We start from the raw sequence: 21,831 nt of genomic DNA, 5'->3' as shown, positions 1-21,831 counted from the left end.
TACAGATCTGCAGAACATTGCTCCTCCACCTCCTGACAGATACATAGTGATATATCCTGCAGATTATTACACCACTGACCTCTCTACAGATCTGCAGAACATCGCTCCTCTACCTCCTGACAGATACATAGTGATATATCCTGTAGATTATTACACCACTGACCTCTCTACAGATCTGCAGAACATCGCTCCTCCACCTCCTGACAGATACATAGTGATATATCCTGCAGATTATTACACCCCTGACCTCTCTACAGATCTGCAGAACATCGCTCCTCTACCTCCTGACAGATACATAGTGATATATCCTGCAGATTATTATACAACTGACCTCTCTACAGATCTGCAGAACATCGCTCCTCCACCTCCTGACAGATACATAGTGATATATCCTGCAGATTATTACACCACTGACCTCTCTACAGATCTGCAGAACATCGCTCCTCCACCTCCTGACAGATACATAGTGATATATCCTGCAGATTATTACACCACTGACCTCTCTACAGATCTGCAGAACATCGCTCCTCTACCTCCTGACAGATACATAGTGATATATCCTGCAGATTATTACACCACTGACCTCTCTACAGATCTGCAGAACATCGCTCCTCCACCTCCTGACAGATACAGAGTGATATATCCTGCAGATTATTACACCACTGACCTCTCTACAGATCTGCAGAACATCGCTCCTCTACCTCCTGACAGATACATAGTGATATATATCCTGCAGATTATTACACCACTGACCTCTCTACAGATCTGCAGAACATCGCTCCTCTACCTCCTGACAGATACATAGTGATATATCCTGCAGATTATTACACCACTGACCTCTACAGATCTGCAGAACATCGCTCCTCTACCTCCTGACAGATACATAGTGATATATCCTGTAGATTATTACACCACTGACCTCTACAGATCTGCAGAGCATCGCTCCTCTACCTCCTGACAGATACATAGTGATATATCCTGTAGATTATTACACCACTGACCTCTCTACAGATCTGCAGAACATTGCTCCTCTACCTCCTGACAGACACATAGTGATATATCCTGCAGATTATTACACCACTGACCTCTCTACAGATCTGCAGAACATCGCTCCTCTACCTCCTGACAGATACATAGTGATATATCCTGCAGATTATTACACCACTGACCTCTCTACAGATCTGCAGAACATTGCTCCTCCACCTCCTGACAGATACATAGTGATATATCCTGCAGATTATTACACCACTGACCTCTCTACAGATCTGCAGAACATTGCTCCTCTACCTCCTGACAGATACATAGTGATATATCCTGCAGATTATTACACCACTGACCTCTCTACAGATCTGCAGAACATTGCTCCTCTACCTCCTGACAGATACATAGTGATATATCCTGCAGATTATTACACCACTGACCTCTCTACAGATCTGCAGAACATTGCTCCTCCACCTCCTGACAGGTACATAGTGATATATCCTGCAGATTATTACACCACTGACCTCTCTACAGATCTGCAGAACATCGCTCCTCTACCTCCTGACAGATACATAGTGATATATCCTGCAGATTATTACACCACTGACCTCTCTACAGATCTGCAGAACATCGCTCCTCTACCTCCTGACAGATACATAGTGATATATCCTGCAGATTATTACACCACTGACTTCTCTACCAATCTGCAGAACATCGCTCCTCCACCTCCTGACAGACACATAGTGATATATCCTGCAGATTATTACACCACTGACCTCTCTACAGATCTGCAGAACATCGCTCCTCTACCTCCTGACAGACACATAGTGATATATCCTGCAGATTATTACACCACTGACCTCTCTACAGATCTGCAGAACATCGCTCCTCTACCTCCTGACAGATACATAGTGATATATCCTGCAGATTATTACACCACTGACCTCTCTACAGATCTGCAGAACATCGCTCCTCCACCTCCTGACAGATACATAGTGATATATCCTGCAGATTATTACACCACTGACCTCTCTACAGATCTGCAGAACATTGCTCCTCTACCTCCTGACAGATACATAGTGATATATCCTGCAGATTATTACACCACTGACCTCTCTACAGATCTGCAGAACATTGCTCCTCCACCTCCTGACAGATACATAGTGATATATCCTGCAGATTATTACACCTCTGACCTCTCTACAGATCTGCAGAACATCGCTCCTCTACCTCCTGACAGATACATAGTGATATATCCTGCAGATTATTACACCACAGACCTCTCTACAGATCTGCAGAACATCGCTCCTCCACCTCCAGACAGATACATAGTGATATATCCTGCAGATTATTACACCACAGACCTCTCTACAGATCTGCAGAACATCGCTCCTCCACCTCCTGACAGATACATAGTGATATATCCTGCAGATTATTACACCACTGACCTCTCTACAGATCTGCAGAACATTGCTCCTCCACCTCCTGACAGGTACATAGTGATATATCCTGCAGATTATTACACCACTGACCTCTCTACAGATCTGCAGAACATCGCTCCTCTACCTCCTGACAGATACATAGTGATATATCCTGCAGATTATTACACCACTGACCTCTCTACAGATCTGCAGAACATTGCTCCTCCACCTCCTGACAGGTACATAGTGATATATCCTGCAGATTATTACACCACTGACCTCTCTACAGATCTGCAGAACATCGCTCCTCTACCTCCTGACAGATACATAGTGATATATCCTGCAGATTATTACACCACTGACTTCTCTACCAATCTGCAGAACATCGCTCCTCCACCTCCTGACAGATACATAGTGATATATCCTGCAGATTATTACACCACTGACCTCTCTACAGATCTGCAGAGCATTGCTCCTCCACCTCCTGACAGATACATAGTGATATATCCTGCAGATTATTACACCACTGACCTCTCTACAGATCTGCAGAACATTGCTCCTCCACCTCCTGACAGATACATAATTTATTCTGCAGATTATTACACCACTGACCACTCTACAGATCTGCAGAACATCGCTCCTCTACCTCCTGACAGATACATAGTGATATATCCTGCAGATTATTACACCACTGACCTCTCTACAGATCTGCAGAACATTGCTCCTCTACCTCCTGACAGATACATAGTGATATATCCTGCAGATTATTACACCACTGACTTCTCTACAGATCTGCAGAACATCGCTCCTCTACCTCCTGACAGACACATAGTGATATATCCTGCAGATTATTACACCACTGACCTCTCTACAGATCTGCAGAACATCGCTCCTCTACCTCCTGACAGACACATAGTGATATATCCTGCAGATTATTACACCACTGACCTCTCTACAGATCTGCAGAACATCGCTCCTCCACCTCCTGACAGATACATAGTGATATATCCTGCAGATTATTACACCACTGACCTCTCTGCAGATCTGCAGAACATTGCTCCTCTAGCTCCTGACAGATACATAGTGATATATCCTGCAGATTATTACACCACTGACCTCTCTACAGATCTGCAGAACATCGCTCCTCTACCTCCTGACAGATACATAGTGATATATCCTGCAGATTATTACACCACTGACCTCTCTACAGATCTGCAGAACATCGCTCCTCTACCTCCTGACAGGTACATAGTGTAACCTGCAGATTATTACACCACTGATCTCTCTACAGATCTGCAGAACATTGCTCCTCTACCCCCTGACAGATACATAGTGATATATCCTGCAGATTATTACACCACTGACCTCTACAGATCTGCAGAACATCGCTCCTCTACCTCCTGACAGATACATAGTGATATATCCTGCAGATTATTACACCACTGACCCCTCTACAGATCTGCAGAACATCGCTCCTCCACCTCCTGACTGATACATAGTGATATATCCTGCAGATTATTACACCACTGACCTCTCTACAGATCTGCAGAACATCGCTCCTCTACCTCCTGACAGGTACATAGTGTAACCTGCAGATTATTACACCACTGATCTCTCTACAGATCTGCAGAACATTGCTCCTCTACCCCCTGACAGATACATAGTGATATATCCTGCAGATTATTACACCACTGACCTCTACAGATCTGCAGAACATCGCTCCTCTACCTCCTGACAGATACATAGTGATATATCCTGCAGATTATTACACCACTGACCTCTCTACAGATCTGCAGAACATTGCTCCTCCACCTCCTGACAGATACATAATTTATTCTGCAGATTATTACATCACTGGTCTCTATAGAGACCTGCAGAGCATCACTCCCTGTACATATTGCTGTGTTGGTGGGGAGGGGTCGGGTACAGCTGTCATCTCTGTGTATTTGGCGCGGTTGCCTCCCTCACACACAATAGGTGGGATCTCCCCTCGTCATCCCAGCCCCCTCCCCACCTCTTCTTCCTTCACCCTGGATGAGGCTTTCATGTGAACATCTGGAGACCCCCCCTCCCTCCTTCCTTTCCTTCACAGGACCACCGCCCGCCCCGGGGAGTGAATGGTGTGAGGTTGCCATGGTAACCACAGGATGTGGCATCCACCGTTAACGACCATTTTCACCGACTGACAATAGCAGGTTAGTGCCCGGCGACAGGCAGCGTACGGGAGGGAGGACCCCGTCCATGCTGGAGGATTACACAGACGGGGCGAGACCCTCCAGCTACCCCCGTCCACAGACTGACACCCCCCAGGTAAGCGGCACGCTGCATGTGCCCATCACCACACCCGCCAACCCTTATCCATCATGTAATAATATGCGGATACGCCCTCTTCGCCGCTTCTAACCGTGTCCGGTTACTGTCCGCAATCCCCCCAACCCCATTATGTACACGGGGTGGATATACCCCAATATTTGACCGATCCTTGCCCATATTTATTAATGTCTCGTTTAACCATCTCCGCCGCCACAATATGGCAACTTATATCGGTGATGATTTTTGTCTACCTGCGCTGCCGCCGGGGTCGCTCCTTCCGTGTGCGGCCACCTGAGGGGTTTTCGCTCTGTTTTGGAGGGTGATGTAATGGTGGCAGCTCCCACAGGTGAAATGGGCAGAGGACGTTGCCGCCGGCAGGACTGAGCTCCGTATATATGGAAGCCACGTGACGCCGTTGCGCCGTACAGTGACCATTGTCTTCGGTAATTGAGGAACCATAACTCCCAGCATGCCCTATCATTCTTCTAGGTGACTGATCATCGTAATTAAATTATTGTAATGGTTAACAACTCGCAACCAGGTAGGATCAGAATAACATCACAAACCTCGTTACGTTGCGGAGGCTGCCGTCTAAGAAACAAGTCCGTGCAGTATAAAGCCGTGCTGCGCAATATCACAGGACCGACCGTCACCACTTCACTATCTGTAGCTGCATAGTCTCAAATGCTGCTCTCATGTACAGCAGATAAGTCTGTGTAACATGGAGAGGCAGTCACTTGTACAGAAGATAAGTCAGTGTAACATGGAGAGGCAGTCACTTGTACAGCAGATAAGTCAGTGTAACATGGAGAGGCAGTCACTTGTACAGCAGATAAGTCAGTGTAACATGGAGAAGCAGTCACTTGTACAGCAGATAAGTCAGTGTAACATGGAGAAGCAGTCACTTGTACAGCAGATAAGTCAGTGTAACATGGAGAGGCAGTCACTTGTACAGCAGATAAGTCAGTGTAACATGGAGAGGCAGTCTCATGTACAGCAGATAAGTCAGTGTAACATGGAGAGGCAGTCACTTGTACAGCAGATAAGTCAGTGTAACATGGAGAGGCAGTCACTTGTACAGCAGATAAGTCAGTGTAACATGGAGAAGCAGTCACTTGTACAGCAGATAAGTCAGTGTAACATGGAGAAGCAGTCACTTGTACAGCAGATAAGGCAAAATCTGTAACGTGGAGAGGTAGTTTCTTATATAGTAGATAAGACAAGTCTGTAATATGGAGATGCCGTCTCTTGTACGTACAGCAGATTAGACAAATCTGTGTAACATGGAGAGGCAGTCTCTTGTACAGCAGATAAGACATGTATGTGTTACATGGAGAAGCAGTCTCTTGTAAAGCTTATAAGACTGTGTAAGGCTCTGTTTACATCTGCGTTGGGGTCCCGTTCTGACGTTCCATCTGAGCTTTCCATCAAAGCGGGACCCTGAACAGACAAAAACTGACACCGACGGAAACCAGAGTCGACTACACTATTGATTCCGGCAAAACGACGAAACCCCTGCACAACTGAGACATACAGAAACCATTGGCACCGGATCCGTCACCATTGAAATCAATGGTGATGGATAAGGAAACCTCTGGTTTGTGTCAGTTTGTGTCCGTTCAGGGTCTCGTTCTGACGGAAAGCTCAGACGGAACATCAGAACGGGACCCCAACACAGATGTGAACCAAGCCTAAGGCCCCATGCCCACTTCAGTGTTTCTCTTCAGGGTGCTAGACGTTTTTCTGACAGCTCGCACCCTGACCCATTCATTTCAATGGGGCCATTCACACCTCGGTTTTTTTGACGGTCCCGTTGCTCCGTTCCGATCCAAAGTAAAGCATGTCCTACTTTGGTCCGGGATTCCGTGACCGTGAGGCCCATGCAAGTCAATGGGGCCGTCAAAAAAACTGAAGGCACACGGAAGGCATCCGTGTGCCGTACGTGTGTGACGGAGCCGTTGCCTAGCAACCGCCGGGCGGGCAGAAAAACATTACAGAAATATTACACTAATCGGCAGCCACTTGTCTCCATCAATCACTGATAGAGAGAAGAGGCTGCTGATAAAAATAAAATAAAAAGCAGTTCATAGGTACCCGGTCGTTGTCTTGGTGACGAGTCCCTCTTCTTCCTCCAGTCCGACCTTCCTGTATGACGCGGCTGCAGTCCGACCTTCCTGTATGACGCGGCTGCAGTCCGACCTTCCTGTGTGATTGGCTGCAGAGGCGGTCACGTGGGATGAAGCGTCATCTCTGGAGGCCGGCCTTCTGACGTCATCCAGACTTGCGTGACCGGCACTACAGCCTGTGATTGGCTGCAGCGGTGACATGGAGGAAACGTCATCGCTGGAGGCCGGACAGGAGGAAACTGCAGGGAGTTATGGGTAAGTATGAACTGATTTTTTTTATATTTTTTATTTAATTAAAATTGTATTTTGCGTGCGCCGAGCATGCACTGTCCGGGGTGCTGAAAGAGTTACCTCCGATCAGTGAAACCCATTAACTCTTTCAGCACCCTGGACAGTGCCATGCTCGGCGCTCCGAAACGGAAACACGGGAGTACACACGGCCGCTAAAACGGGCACTCGGATCCGTCAAAAACGGCCGTGAAAACGGTGATGGAAGTGTGCATGAGGCCTTACATGGAGAGCCGGTCTCTTGTACAGCAGATGAGACAAACCTCTTTTACATGGAGCTGCAGTCTCTTGTATATTACATAAAAATCTGTCTAGCATTAAGTGACTTTGTAAGACAGGAAGTCAAGTGTTTGCTAATAACACCAACTACTCACCCTGCGGAATATAACATAACGTAAAGGAGGGGGGGGGGGCAAACGTACATTGTGCATTAACTACATCCAATATTAAAAATATACTAGAGATATCCTCCACAAGACATGGAAAGATGAATGCAGATGACAATACGTAAGTATTATAGTAGTTATATTCTTGTATATAGGAGCAGTATTATAGTTGTTATATTCTTGTATATAGGAGGCAGTATTATAGTAGTTATATTCTTGTATATAGGAGGCAGTATTATAGTAGTTATATTCTTGTATATAGGGAGCAGTATTATAGTAGTTATAGTCTTGTATATAGGAGCAGTATTATAGTAGTTATATTCTTGTATATAGGAGCAGTATTATAGTAGTTATATTCCTGTATATAGGGGCAGTATTATAGTAGTTATATTCTTGTATATAGGGGGCAGTATTATAGTAGTTATATTCTTGTATATAGGAGCAGTATTATAGTAGTTATATTCTTGTATATAGGGGCAGTATTATAGTAGTTATATTCTTGTATATAGGAGGCAGTATTATAGTAGTTATATTCTTGTATATAGGGGCAGTATTATAGTAGTTATATTCTTGTATATAGGACGCAGTATTATAGTAGTTATATTCTTGTATATAGGAGCAGTATTATAGTAGTTATATTCTTGTATATAGGAGCAGTATTATAGTAGTTATATTCTTGTATATAGGTGTCAGTATTATAGTAGTTATATTATTGTATATAGGGGGCAGTATTATAGTAGTTATATTCTTGTACACAGGAGCAGTATTAGGGCATGACCACACATGGCGGAATTCCTCCGCAACTGTCCGCATCAATGCCGTAGTTATATTCTTGTATATAGGGAGCAGTATTATAGTAGTTATATTATTGTATATAGGGGGCAGTATTATAGTAGTTATATTCTTGTATATAGGAGCAGTATTATAGTAGTTATATTCTTGTATATAGGGGCAGTATTATAGTAGTTATATTCTTGTATATAGGGGGCAGTATTATAGTAGTTATATTCTTGTATATAGGAGCAGTATTATAGTAGTTATATTCCTGTATATAGGGGCAGTATTATAGTAGTTATATTCTTGTATATAGGAGCAGTATTATAGTAGTTATATTCTTGTATATAGGGGGCAGTATTATAGTAGTTATATTCTTGTATATAGGGGCAGTATTATAGTAGTTATATTCTTGTATATAGGGGGTAGTATTATAGTAGTTATATTCTCGTATATAGGGGCAGTATTATAGTAGTTATATTCTTGTATATAGGGGGCAGTATTATAGTAGTTATATTCTTGTATGTAGGGGCAGTATTATAGTAGTTATATTCTTGTATATAGGGGCAGTATTATAGTAGTTATATTCTTGTATATAGGGGGCAGTATTATAGTAGTTATATTCTTGTATATAGGAGGCAGTATTATAGTAGTTGTATTCTTGTATATAGGAGCAGTATTATAGTAGTTATATTCTTGTATATAGGGGCAGTATTATAGTAGTTATATTCTTGTATATAGGAGCAGTATTACAATAGTTATATTCTTGTATATAGGAGCAGTATTATAGTAGTTATATTCTTGTATGTAGGAGCAGTATTATAGTAGTTATATTCTTGTATATAGGAGCAGTATTATAGTAGTTATATTCTTGTATATAGGGGGCAGTATTATAGTAGTTATATTCTTGTATATAGGAGCAGTATTATAGTAGTTATATTCTTGTATATAGGGACAGTATTATAGTAGTTATATTCTTGTATATAGGGGGCAGTATTATAGTAGTTATATTCTTGTATATAGGGAGCAGTATTATAGTAGTTATATTCTTGTATATAGGAGCAGTATTATAGTAGTTATATTCTTGTATATAGTGGGCAGTATTATAGTAGTTATATTCTTGTATATAGGGCCAGTATTATAGTAGTTATATTCTTGTATATAGGGGGCAGTATTATAGTAGTTATATTCTTGTATATAGGGGGCAGTATTATAGTAGTTATATTCTTGTATATAGGGCCAGTATTATAGTAGTTATATTCTTGTATATAGGAGGCAGTATTATAGTAGTTATATTCTTATATATAGGAGCAGTATTATAGTAGTTATATTCTTGTATATAGGGGGCAGTATTATAGTAGTTATATTCTTGTATATAGGGGGCAGTATTATAGTAGTTATATTCTTGTATATAGGAGCAGTATTATAGTAGTTATATTCTTGTATATAGTGGGCAGTATTATAGTAGTTATATTCTTGTATATAGGGCCAGTATTATAGTAGTTATATTCTTGTATATAGGAGGCAGTATTATAGTAGTTATATTCTTATATATAGGAGCAGTATTATAGTAGTTATATTCTTGTATATAGGAGCAGTATTATAGTAGTTATATTCTTGTATATAGGGGCAGTATTATAGTAGTTATATTCTTGTATATAGGAGCAGTATTATAGTAGTTATATTCTTGTATATAGGGGCAGTATTATAGTAGTTATATTCTTGTATATAGGAGCAGTATTATAGTAGTTATATTCTTGTATATAGGAGGCAGTATTATAGTAGTTATATTCTTGTATATAGGAGCAGTATTATAGTAGTTATATTCTTGTATATAGGAGCAGTATTATAGTAGTTATATTCTTGTATATAGGAGGCAGTATTATAGTAGTTATATTCTTGTATATAGGGGCAGTATTATAGTAGTTATATTCTTGTATATAGGAGCAGTATTATAGTAGTTATATTCTTGTATATAGGGAGCAGTATTATAGTAGTTATATTCTTGTATATAGGGGGCAGTATTATAGTAGTTATATTCCTGTATATAAGAGCAGTATTATAGTAGTTATATTCTTGTATATAGGAGGCAGTATTATAGTAGTTATATTCTTGTATATAGGGACAGTATTATAGTAGTTATATTCTTGTATATAGGGGGCAGTATTATAGTAGTTATATTCTTGTATATAGGGAGCAGTATTATAGTAGTTATATTCTTGTATATAGGAGCAGTATTATAGTAGTTATATTATTGTATATAGTGGGCAGTATTATAGTAGTTATATTCTTGTATATAGGGCCAGTATTATAGTAGTTATATTCTTGTATATAGGGGCAGTATTATAGTAGTTATATTCTTGTATATAGGGAGCAGTATTATAGTAGTTAGATTCTTGTATATAGGGGCAGTATTATAGTAGTTATATTCTTGTATATAGGAGCAGTATTATAGTAGTTATATTCTTGTATATAGGAGGCAGTATTATAGTAGTTATATTCTTGTATATAGGAGGCAGTATTATAGTAGTTATATTCTTGTATATAGGGGCAGTATTATAGTAGTTATATTCTTGTATATAGGAGCAGTATTATAGTAGTTATATTCTTGTATATAGGGAGCAGTATTATAGTAGTTATATTCTTGTATATAGGGGGCAGTATTATAGTAGTTATATTCCTGTATATAAGAGCAGTATTATAGTAGTTATATTCTTGTATATAGGAGGCAGTATTATAGTAGTTATATTCTTGTATATAGGGACAGTATTATAGTAGTTATATTCTTGTATATAGGGGGCAGTATTATAGTAGTTATATTCTTGTATATAGGGAGCAGTATTATAGTAGTTATATTCTTGTATATAGGAGCAGTATTATAGTAGTTATATTCTTGTATATAGTGGGCAGTATTATAGTAGTTATATTCTTGTATATAGGGCCAGTATTATAGTAGTTATATTCTTGTATATAGGGGCAGTATTATAGTAGTTATATTCTTGTATATAGGGAGCAGTATTATAGTAGTTAGATTCTTGTATATAGGGGCAGTATTATAGTAGTTATATTCTTGTATATAGGAGCAGTATTATAGTAGTTATATTCTTGTATATAGGGGGCAGTATTATAGTAGTTATATTCCTGTATATAAGAGCAGTATTATAGTAGTTATATTCTTGTATATAGGGGGCAGTATTATAGTAGTTATATTCTTGTATATAGGTGCAGTATTATAGTAGTTATATTCTTGTATATAGGGGCAGTATTATAGTAGTTATATTCTTGTATATAGAAGCAGTATTATAGTAGTTATATTCTTGTATATAGGGAGCAGTATTATAGTAGTTATATTCTTGTATATAGAGCAGTATTATAGTAGTTATATTCTTGTATATAGGGAGCAGTATTATAGTAGTTATATTCTTGTATATAGGAGGCAGTATTATAGTAGTTATATTCTTGTATATAGGGGCAGTATTATAGTAGTTATATTCTTGTATATAGGAGCAGTATTATAGTAGTTATATTCTTGTATATAGGGAGCAGTATTATAGTAGTTATATTCTTGTATATAGGGGGCAGTATTATAGTAGTTATATTCCTGTATATAGGAGCAGTATTATAGTAGTTATATTCTTGTATATAGGGGGCAGTATTATAGTAGTTATATTCTTGTATATAGGTGCAGTATTATAGTAGTTATATTCTTGTATATAGGGGCAGTATTATAGTAGTTATATTCTTGTATATAGAAGCAGTATTATAGTAGTTATATTCTTGTATATAGGGAGCAGTATTATAGTAGTTATATTCTTGTATATAGGAGGCAGTATTATAGTAGTTATATTCTTGTATATAGGGACAGTATTATAGTAGTTATATTCTTGTATATAGGGGGCAGTATTATAGTAGTTATATTCTTGTATATAGGTGCAGTATTATAGTAGTTATATTCTTGTATATAGTGGGCAGTAATATAGTAGTTATATTCTTGTATATAGGGAGCAGTATTATAGTAGTTATATTCTTGTATATAGGAGCAGTATTATAGTAGTTATATTCTTGTATATAGTGGGCAGTATTATAGTAGTTATATTCTTGTATATAGGGCCAGTATTATAGTAGTTATATTCTTGTATATAGGGGCAGTATTATAGTAGTTATATTCTTGTATATAGGGAGCAGTATTATAGTAGTTAGATTCTTGTATATAGGGGCAGTATTATAGTAGTTATATTCTTGTATATAGGAGCTGTATTATAGTAGTTATATTCTTGTATATAGGGGGCAGTATTATAGTAGTTATATTCCTGTATATAGGAGCAGTATTATAGTAGTTATATTCTTGTATATAGGGGGCAGTATTATAGTAGTTATATTCTTGTATATAGGTGCAGTATTATAGTAGTTATATTCTTGTATATAGGGGCAGTATTATAGTAGTTATATTCTTGTATATAGAAGCAGTATTATAGTAGTTATATTCTTGTATATAGGGAGCAGTATTATAGTAGTTATATTCTTGTATATAGAGCAGTATTATAGTAGTTATATTCTTGTATATAGGGGGCAGTATTATAGTAGTTATATTCTTGTATATAGGGGGCAGTATTATAGTAGTTATATTCTTGTACATAGGGGGCAGTATTATAGTAGTTATATTCTTGTATATAGGGACAGTATTATAGTAGTTATATTCTTGTATATAGGAGCAGTATTATAGTAGTTATAGTCTTGTATATAGGAGCAGTATTATAGTAGTTATAGTCTTGTATATAGGAGCAGTATTATAGTAGTTATATTCTTGTATATAGGGGCAGTATTATAGTAGTTATATTCTTGTATATAGGAGCAGTATTATAGTAGTTATATTCTTGTATATAGGGGGCAGTATTATAGTAGTAATATTCTTGTTTATACGAGGCAGTATTATAGTAGTTATATTCTTGTATATAGGGGGCACTATTATAGTAGTTATATTCTTGTATATAGGAGCAGTATTATAGTAGTTATATTCTTGTATATAGGGGGCAGTATTATAGTAGTTATATTCTTGTATATAGGGGCAGTATTATAGTAGTTATATTCTTGTATATAGGGGGCAGTATTATAGTAGTTATATTCCTGTATATAGGGGGCAGTATTATAGTAGTTATATTCTGGTATATAGGGAGCAGTATTATAGTAGTTATATTCTTGTATATAGGAGCAGTATTATAGTAGTTATATTCTTGTATATAGGGGGCAGTATTATAGTAGTTATATTCTTGTATATAGGGGCAGTATTATAGTAGTTATATTCTTGTATATAGAGCAGTATTATAGTAGTTATATTCTTGTATATAGGGAGCAGTATTATAGTAGTTATATTCTTGTATATAGGAGCAGTATTATAGTAGTTATATTCTTGTATATAGGGGCAGTATTATAGTAGTTATATTCTTGTATATAGGAGCAGTATTATAGTAGTTATATTCTTGTATATAGGAGCAGTATTATAGTAGTTATATTCCTGTATATAGGAGCAGTATTATAGTAGTTATATTCTTGTATATAGGAGCAGTATTATAGTAGTTATATTCTTGTATATAGGGGCAGTATTATAGTAGTTATATTCTTGTATATAGGAGGCAGTATTATAGTCGTTATATTCTTGTATATAGGGGCAGTATTATAGTAGTTATATTCCTGTATATAGGGGGCAGTATTATAGTAGTTATATTCTGGTATATAGGGAGCAGTATTCTAGTAGTTATATTCTTGTATATAGGAGCAGTATTATAGTAGTTATATTCTTGTATATAGGGGGCAGTATTATAGTAGTTATATTCTTGTATATAGGGGCAGTATTATAGTAGTTATATTCTTGTATATAGAGCAGTATTATAGTAGTTATATTCTTGTATATAGGGAGCAGTACTATAGTAGTTATATTCTTGTATATAGGAGCAGTATTATAGTAGTTATACTCTTGTATATAGGGGCAGTATTATAGTAGTTATATTCTTGTATATAGGGGCAGTATTATAGTAGTTATATTCTTGTATATAGGAGCAGTATTATAGTAGTTATATTCTTGTATATAGGGGGCAGTATTATAGTAGTTATATTCTTGTATATAGGGGGCAGTATTATAGTAGTTATATTCTTGTATATAGGAGCAGTATTATAGTAGTTATATTCTTGTATATAGAGGCAGTATTATAGTAGTTATATTCCTGTATATAGGGAGCTGTATTATAGTAGTTATATTCTTGTATGTAGGGGCAGTATTATAGTAGTTATATTCTTGTATATAGGAGCAGTATTATAGTAGTTATATTCTTGTATATAGGGGGCAGTATTATAGTAGTTATATTCTTGTATATAGTGAGCAGTATTATAGTAGTTATATTCTTGTACATAGGGGCAGTATTATAGTAGTTATATTCTTGTATATAGGAGCAGTATTATAGTAGTTATATTCTTGTATATAGGGGGCAGTATTATAGTAGTTATATTCTTGTATATAGGAGCAGTATTATAGTAGTTATATTCTTGTATATAGGGGCAGTATTATAGTAGTTATATTCTTGTATATAGGGAGCAGTATTATAGTAGTTAGATTCTTGTATATAGGGGCAGTATTATAGTAGTTATATTCTTGTATATAGGAGCAGTATTATAGTAGTTATATTCTTGTATATAGGGAGCAGTATTATAGTAGTTATATTCTTGTATATAGGGGGCAGTATTATAGTAGTTATATTCCTGTATATAGGAGCAGTATTATAGTAGTTATATTCTTGTATATAGGGGGCAGTATTATATTAGTTATATTCTTGTATATAGGTGCAGTATTATAGTAGTTATATTCTTGTATATAGGGGCAGTATTATAGTAGTTATATTCTTGTATATAGAAGCAGTATTATAGTAGTTATATTCTTGTATATAGGGAGCAGTATTATAGTAGTTATATTCTTGTATATAGAGCAGTATTATAGTAGTTATATTCTTGTATATAGGGGGCAGTATTATAGTAGTTATATTCTTGTATATAGGGGGCAGTATTATAGTAGTTATATTCTTGTACATAGGGGGCAGTATTATAGTAGTTATATTCTTGTATATAGGGGGCAGTATTATAGTAGTTATATTCTTGTATATAGGGGGCAGTATTATAGTAGTTATATTCTTGTATATAGGGACAGTATTATAGTAGTTATATTCTTGTATATAGGAGCAGTATTATAGTAGTTATAGTCTTGTATATAGGAGCAGTATTATAGTAGTTATAGTCTTGTATATAGGAGCAGTATTATAGTAGTTATATTCTTGTGTATAGGGGCAGTATTATAGTAGTTATATTCTTGTATATAGGAGCAGTATTATAGTAGTTATATTCTTGTATATAGGGGGCAGTATTATAGTAGTAATATTCTTGTTTATACGAGGCAGTATTATAGTAGTTATATTCTTGTATATAGGGGGCACTATTATAGTAGTTATATTCTTGTATATAGGAGCAGTATTATAGTAGTTATATTTTTGTATATAGGGGCAGTATTATAGTAGTTATATTCCTGTATATAGGGGGCAGTATTATAGTAGTTATATTCTGGTATATAGGGAGCAGTATTATAGTAGTTATATTCTTGTATATAGGAGCAGTATTATAGTAGTTATATTCTTGTATATAGGGGGCAGTATTATAGTAGTTATATTCTTGTATATAGGGGCAGTATTATAGTAGTTATATTCTTGTATATAGAGCAGTATTATAGTAGTTATATTCTTGTATATAGGGAGCAGTATTATAGTAGTTATATTCTTGTATATAGGAGCAGTATTATAGTAGTTATATTCTTGTATATAGGGGCAGTATTATAGTAGTTATATTCTTGTATATAGGAGCAGTATTATAGTAGTTATATTCTTGTATATAGGAGCAGTATTATAGTAGTTATATTCCTGTATATAGGAGCAGTATTATAGTAGTTATATTCTTGTATATAGGAGCAGTATTATAGTAGTTATATTCTTGTATATAGGGGCAGTATTATAGTAGTTATATTCTTGTATATAGGAGGCAGTATTATAGTCGTTATATTCTTGTATATAGGGGCAGTATTATAGTAGTTATATTCCTGTATATAGGGGGCAGTATTATAGTAGTTATATTCTGGTATATAGGGAGCAGTATTCTAGTAGTTATATTCTTGTATATAGGAGCAGTATTATAGTAGTTATATTCTTGTATATAGGGGGCAGTATTATAGTAGTTATATTCTTGTATATAGGGGCAGTATTATAGTAGTTATATTCTTGTATATAGAGCAGTATTATAGTAGTTATATTCTTGTATATAGGGAGCAGTATTATAGTAGTTATATTCTTGTATATAGGAGCAGTATTATAGTAGTTATATTCTTGTATATAGGGGCAGTATTATAGTAGTTATATTCTTGTATATAGGGGGCAGTATTATAGTAGTTATATTCTTGTATATAGGAGCAGTATTATAGTAGTTATTTTCTTGTATATAGGCGGCAGTATTATAGTAGTTATATTCTTGTATATAGGGAGCAGTATTAGGGCGGGTTCACACATAGCGGAATTTCACTTAAATTCCGCTGCGGACACTCTGCAGCGTTAATCCGCAGCGGAGCCGTTTCTCCATTGACTTTCACTTTAATTTAGCAGTGTTCGTTTACACGATGCGTACAATTCCGCTGCGGAGCATAGGCTGCGGAGCGGAATTTGGTGTCCGCAGCATGCTCTGTCTGTTGCGGAGCAGTGGCGGACTGGTTGCGGACTCATGGCGGAATTTCTCCATTGACTTCAATGGAGAGTCAAAATTCCGCAATGAAGTCCGCAGATCTTATGTGTGCTGCGGAGCGTATTGTTTTTACTACCATGACATTTCTTCATTCTGGCTGGACCTATGTATTTCTAGGTCTACAGCCAGACTGAGGAAGTCAATGGGGCTCCCGTAATGACGGGAGCGTTGCTAGGAGACGTCTGTAAATAGTCACTGTCCAGGGTGCTGAAAGAGTTACGCGATCGGCAGTAACTGTTTCTGCACCCGGGACAGTGACTACCGATCTCAATATACATGTATCTGTAAAAAAATATATAAGTTCATACTTACCGAGAACTCCCTGCGTCTGTCTCCAGTCCGGCCTCCCAGGATGACGTTTCAGTGTAAGTGACGGCTGCAGCCAATCACAGGCCAAGCACAGGCTGCAGCGGTCACATGGACTGGAGCGTCATCCAGGGAGGTCGGGCCGGATGCCGAAAGAGGGACGCGTCACCAAGACAACGGGCGGTAAGTATGAATTTCTTTGACTTTCACTAGGGAAAGTGCTGTCCCTTCTCTCTATCCTGCACTGAATAGGGAGAAGAGAAGCACTTTTCCTGCAGTCCGCAGCGGCCAGTCCGCATCAATTTTCTGCACATTTTGTGCAGATCCGCTGCAGAATCTGCAACGCAGATTCTGTGCGGCATTGATGCGGACAGTTGCGGAGGAATTCCGCCATGTGTGGTCATGCCCTTATAGTAGTTCTATTCTTGTATATAGGAGCAGTATTATAGTAGTTATATTCTTGTATATAGGGAGCAGTATTATAGTAGTTATATTCTTGTATATAGGAGCAGTATTATAGTAGTTATATTCTTGTATATAGGGAGCAGTATTATAGTAGTTATATTCTTGTATATAGTGCAGTATTATAGTAGTTATATTCTTGTATATAGGGAGCAGTATTATAGTAGTTATATTCTTGTATATAGGGAGCAGTATTATAGTAGTTATATTCTTGTATATAGGGAGCAGTATTATAGTAGTTATATTCTTGTATATAGGAGCAGTATTATAGTAGTTATATTCTTGTATATAGGAGCAGTATTATAGTAGTTATATTCTTGTATATAGGAGCAGTATTATAGTAGTTATATTCTTGTATATAGGAGGCAGTATTATAGTAGTTATATTCTTGTATATAGGAGCAGTATTATAGTAGTTATATTCTTGTATATAGGGAGCAGTATTATAGTAGTTATATTCTTGTATATAGGGGGCAGTATCATAGTAGTTATATTCTTGTATATAGGGAGCAGTATTATAGTAGTTATATTCTTGTATATAGGGGCAGTATTATAGTAGTTATATTCTTGTATATAGGGGGCAGTATTATAGTAGTTATATTCTTATATATAGGAGCAGTATTATAGTAGTTATATTCTTGTATATAGGAGGCAGTATTATAGTAGTTATATTCTTGTATATAGGGGCAGTATTATAGTAGTTATATTCTTGTATGTAGGGGCAGTATTATAGTAGTTATATTCTTGTATATAGGGGGCAGTATTATAGTAGTTATATTCTTGTATATAGGGGGCAGTATTATAGTAGTTATATTCTTGTATACAGGGGCAGTATTATAGTAGTTATATTCTTGTATATAGGGGGCAGTATTATAGTAGTTATATTCTTGTACATAGGGGGCAGTATTATAGTAGTTATATTCTTGTATATAGGAGCAGTATTATAGTAGTTATATTCTTGTATATAGGAGCAGTATTATAGTAGTTATATTCTTGTATATAGGAGGCAGTATTATAGTAGTTATATTCCTGTATATAGGAGCAGTATTATAGTAGTTATATTCTTGTATATAGGGGGCAGTATTATAGTAGTTATATTCTTGTATATAGGGGCAGTATTATTGTAGTTATATTGTTGTATATAGGAGCAGTATTATAGTAGTTATATTCTTGTATATAGGGGCAGTATTATAGTAGTTATATTCTTGTATATAGGGGGCAGTATTATAGTAGTTATATTCTTGTATATAGGGGCAGTATTATAGTAGTTATATTGTTGTATATAGGAGCAGTATTATAGTAGTTATATTCTTGTATATAGGGGCAGTATTATAGTAGTTATATTCTTGTATAGGGGCAGTATTATAGTAGTTATATTCCTGTATATAGGGACAGTATTATAGTAGTTATCTTCTTGTATATAGGGGGCAGTATTATAGTAGTTATATTGTTGTATATAGGAGCAGTATTATAGTAGTTATATTCTTGTATATAGGGTCAGTATTATAGTAGTTATATTCTTGTATAGGGGCAGTATTATAGTAGTTATATTCCTGTATATAGGGAGCAGTATTATAGTAGTTATATTCTTGTATATAGGGGGCAGTATTATAGTAGTTATATTCTTGTATATAGGAGCAGTATTATAGTAGTTATATTCTTGTATATAGGGGCAGTATTATAGTAGTTATGTTCTTGTATATAGGGGCAGTATTATAGTAGTTATATTCTTGTATATAGGGGCAGTATTATAGTAGTTATATTCTTGTATATAGGGGCAGTATTATAGTAGTTATATTCTTGTATATAGGAGCAGTGTTATAGTAGTTATATTCTTGTATATAGGGGCAGTATTATAGTAGTTATATTCTTGTATATAGGGGGCAGTATTATAGCAGTTATATTCTTGTATATAGGGGCAGTATTATAGTAGTTATATTCCTGTATATAGGAGCAGTATTATAGCAGTTATATTCTTGTATATAGGGGGCAGTATTATAGTAGTTATATTCTTGTATATAGGGGCAGTATTATAGTAGTTATATTCTTGTATATAGGGACAGTATTATAATAGTTATATTCTTGTATATAGGGAGCAGTATTATAGTAGTTATATTGTATATAGGGGCAGTATTATAGTAGTTATATTCTTGTATATAGGGGGCAGTATTATAGTAGTTATATTCTTGTATATAGGAGCAGTATTATAGTAGTTATATTCCTGTATATAGGAGGCAGTATTATAGTAGTTATATTCTTGTATATAGGGGCAGTATTATAGTAGTTATATTCTTGTATATAGGGGGCAGTATTATAGTAGTTATATTCTTGTATATAGGGGGCAGTATTATAGTAGTTATATTCTTGTATATAGGAGCAGTATTATAGTAGTTATATTCTTGTATATAGGGGCAGTATTATAGTAGTTATATTCTTGTATATAGGGACAGTATTATAGTAGTTATATTCTTGTATATAGGAGCAGTATTATAGTAGTTATATTCTTGTATATAGGAGCAGTATTATAGTAGTTATATTCTTGTATATAGGAGGAGTATTATAGTAGTTATATTCTTGTATATAGGGGCAGTATTATAGTAGTTATATACTTGTATATAGGAACAGTATTATAGTAGTTATATTCCTGTATATAGGAGGCAGTATTATAGTAGTTATATTCTTGTATATAGGGGGCAGTATTATAGTAGTTATATTCTTGTATATAGGGGGCAGTATTATAGTAGTTATATTCTTGTATATAGGGGGCAGTATTATAGTAGTTATATTCTTGTATATAGGAGCAGTATTATAGTAGTTATATTCTTGTATATAGGGGCAGTATTATAGTAGTTATATGCTTGTATATAGGAGGAGTATTATAGTAGTTATATTCTTGTATATAGGGGCAGTATTATAGTAGTTATATACTTGTATATAGGAACAGTATTATAGTAGTTATATTCCTGTATATAGGAGCAGTATTATAGTAGTTATATGCTTGTATATAGGAGGAGTATTATAGTAGTTATATTCTTGTATATAGGGGCAGTATTATAGTAGTTATATACTTGTATATAGGAACAGTATTATAGTAGTTATATTCTTGTATATAGCGGGCAGTATTATAGTAGTTATATTCTTGTATATAGGGGCAGTATTATAGTAGTTATATTCTTGTATACAGGGGGCAGTATTATAGTAGTTATGTTCTTGTATATAGGAGGCAGTATTATAGTAGTTATATTCTTGTATATAGGGGGCAGTATTATAGTAGTTATATTCTTGTATATAGGGGGCAGTATTATAGTAGTTATATTCTTGTATATAGGGGGCAGTATTATAGTAGTTATATTCTTGTATATAGGAGCAGTATTATAGTAGTTATATTCTTGTATATAGGGGCAGTATTATAGTAGTTATATTCTTGTATATAGGGGCAGTATTATAGTAGTTATATTCTTGTATATAGGGGCAGCATTATAGTAGTTATATTCTTGTATATAGGATCAGTATTATAGTAGTTATATTCTTGTATATAGGGGCAGTATTATAGTAGTTATATTCTTGTATATAGGAGCAGTATTATAGTAGTTATATTCTTGTATATAGGAGCAGTATTATAGTAATTATATTCTTGTATATAGGGGGCAGTATTATAGTAGTTATATTCTTGTATATAGGGACAGTATTATAGTAGTTATATTCTTGTATATAGGAGCAGTATTATAGTAGTTATATTCTTGTATATACGAGCAGTATTATAGTAGTTATATTCTTGTATATAGGGGCAGTATTATAGTAGTTATATTCTTGTATATAGGAGCAGTATTATAGTAGTTCTATTCTTGTATATAGGAGCAGTATTATAGTAGTTATATTCTTGTATATAGGGGCAGTATTATAGATCATATATCCCTGGTTAATGGTGATGGTCGTTGTTCTAGGCGTGTGCTGC

The 21,831-nt window shown here is 35.7% G+C and overlaps 1 protein-coding gene across 4 annotated transcripts in view; it reads left to right on the top strand.

Annotated features, from left to right (window-relative positions):
* Positions 1-21,831, top strand: part of SEMA4A (semaphorin 4A) — a 78,804-nt gene that overhangs the window by 10,205 nt on the left and 46,768 nt on the right. The window contains exon 1 of one of the 4 annotated variants that reach the window (XM_075844909.1): positions 4,345-4,597. The exons of 1 other annotated variant lie outside the window; for it this stretch is intronic. Coding sequence is in view for 1 of the 3 variants with exons in the window: in XM_075844907.1 (XP_075701022.1) it covers positions 7,041-7,096 (56 nt within the window). In the remaining 2 variants the exon portion in view is untranslated. Of the gene's footprint in view, positions 1-4,344; positions 4,598-4,627; positions 4,713-6,894; positions 7,097-21,831 lie in introns of those variants that run through there. 2 more of the 4 variants (XM_075844910.1, XM_075844907.1) reach the window with 2 other exon arrangements.

The sequence above is a fragment of the Rhinoderma darwinii genome, chromosome 12 (assembly GCF_050947455.1).
Source record: "Rhinoderma darwinii isolate aRhiDar2 chromosome 12, aRhiDar2.hap1, whole genome shotgun sequence".
In the NCBI taxonomy this organism is placed as follows: domain Eukaryota; kingdom Metazoa; phylum Chordata; class Amphibia; order Anura; family Rhinodermatidae; genus Rhinoderma; species Rhinoderma darwinii.
Note: the sequence above shows the minus strand (reverse complement) of the source record. Positions and strands in the feature narration are given on the sequence as shown.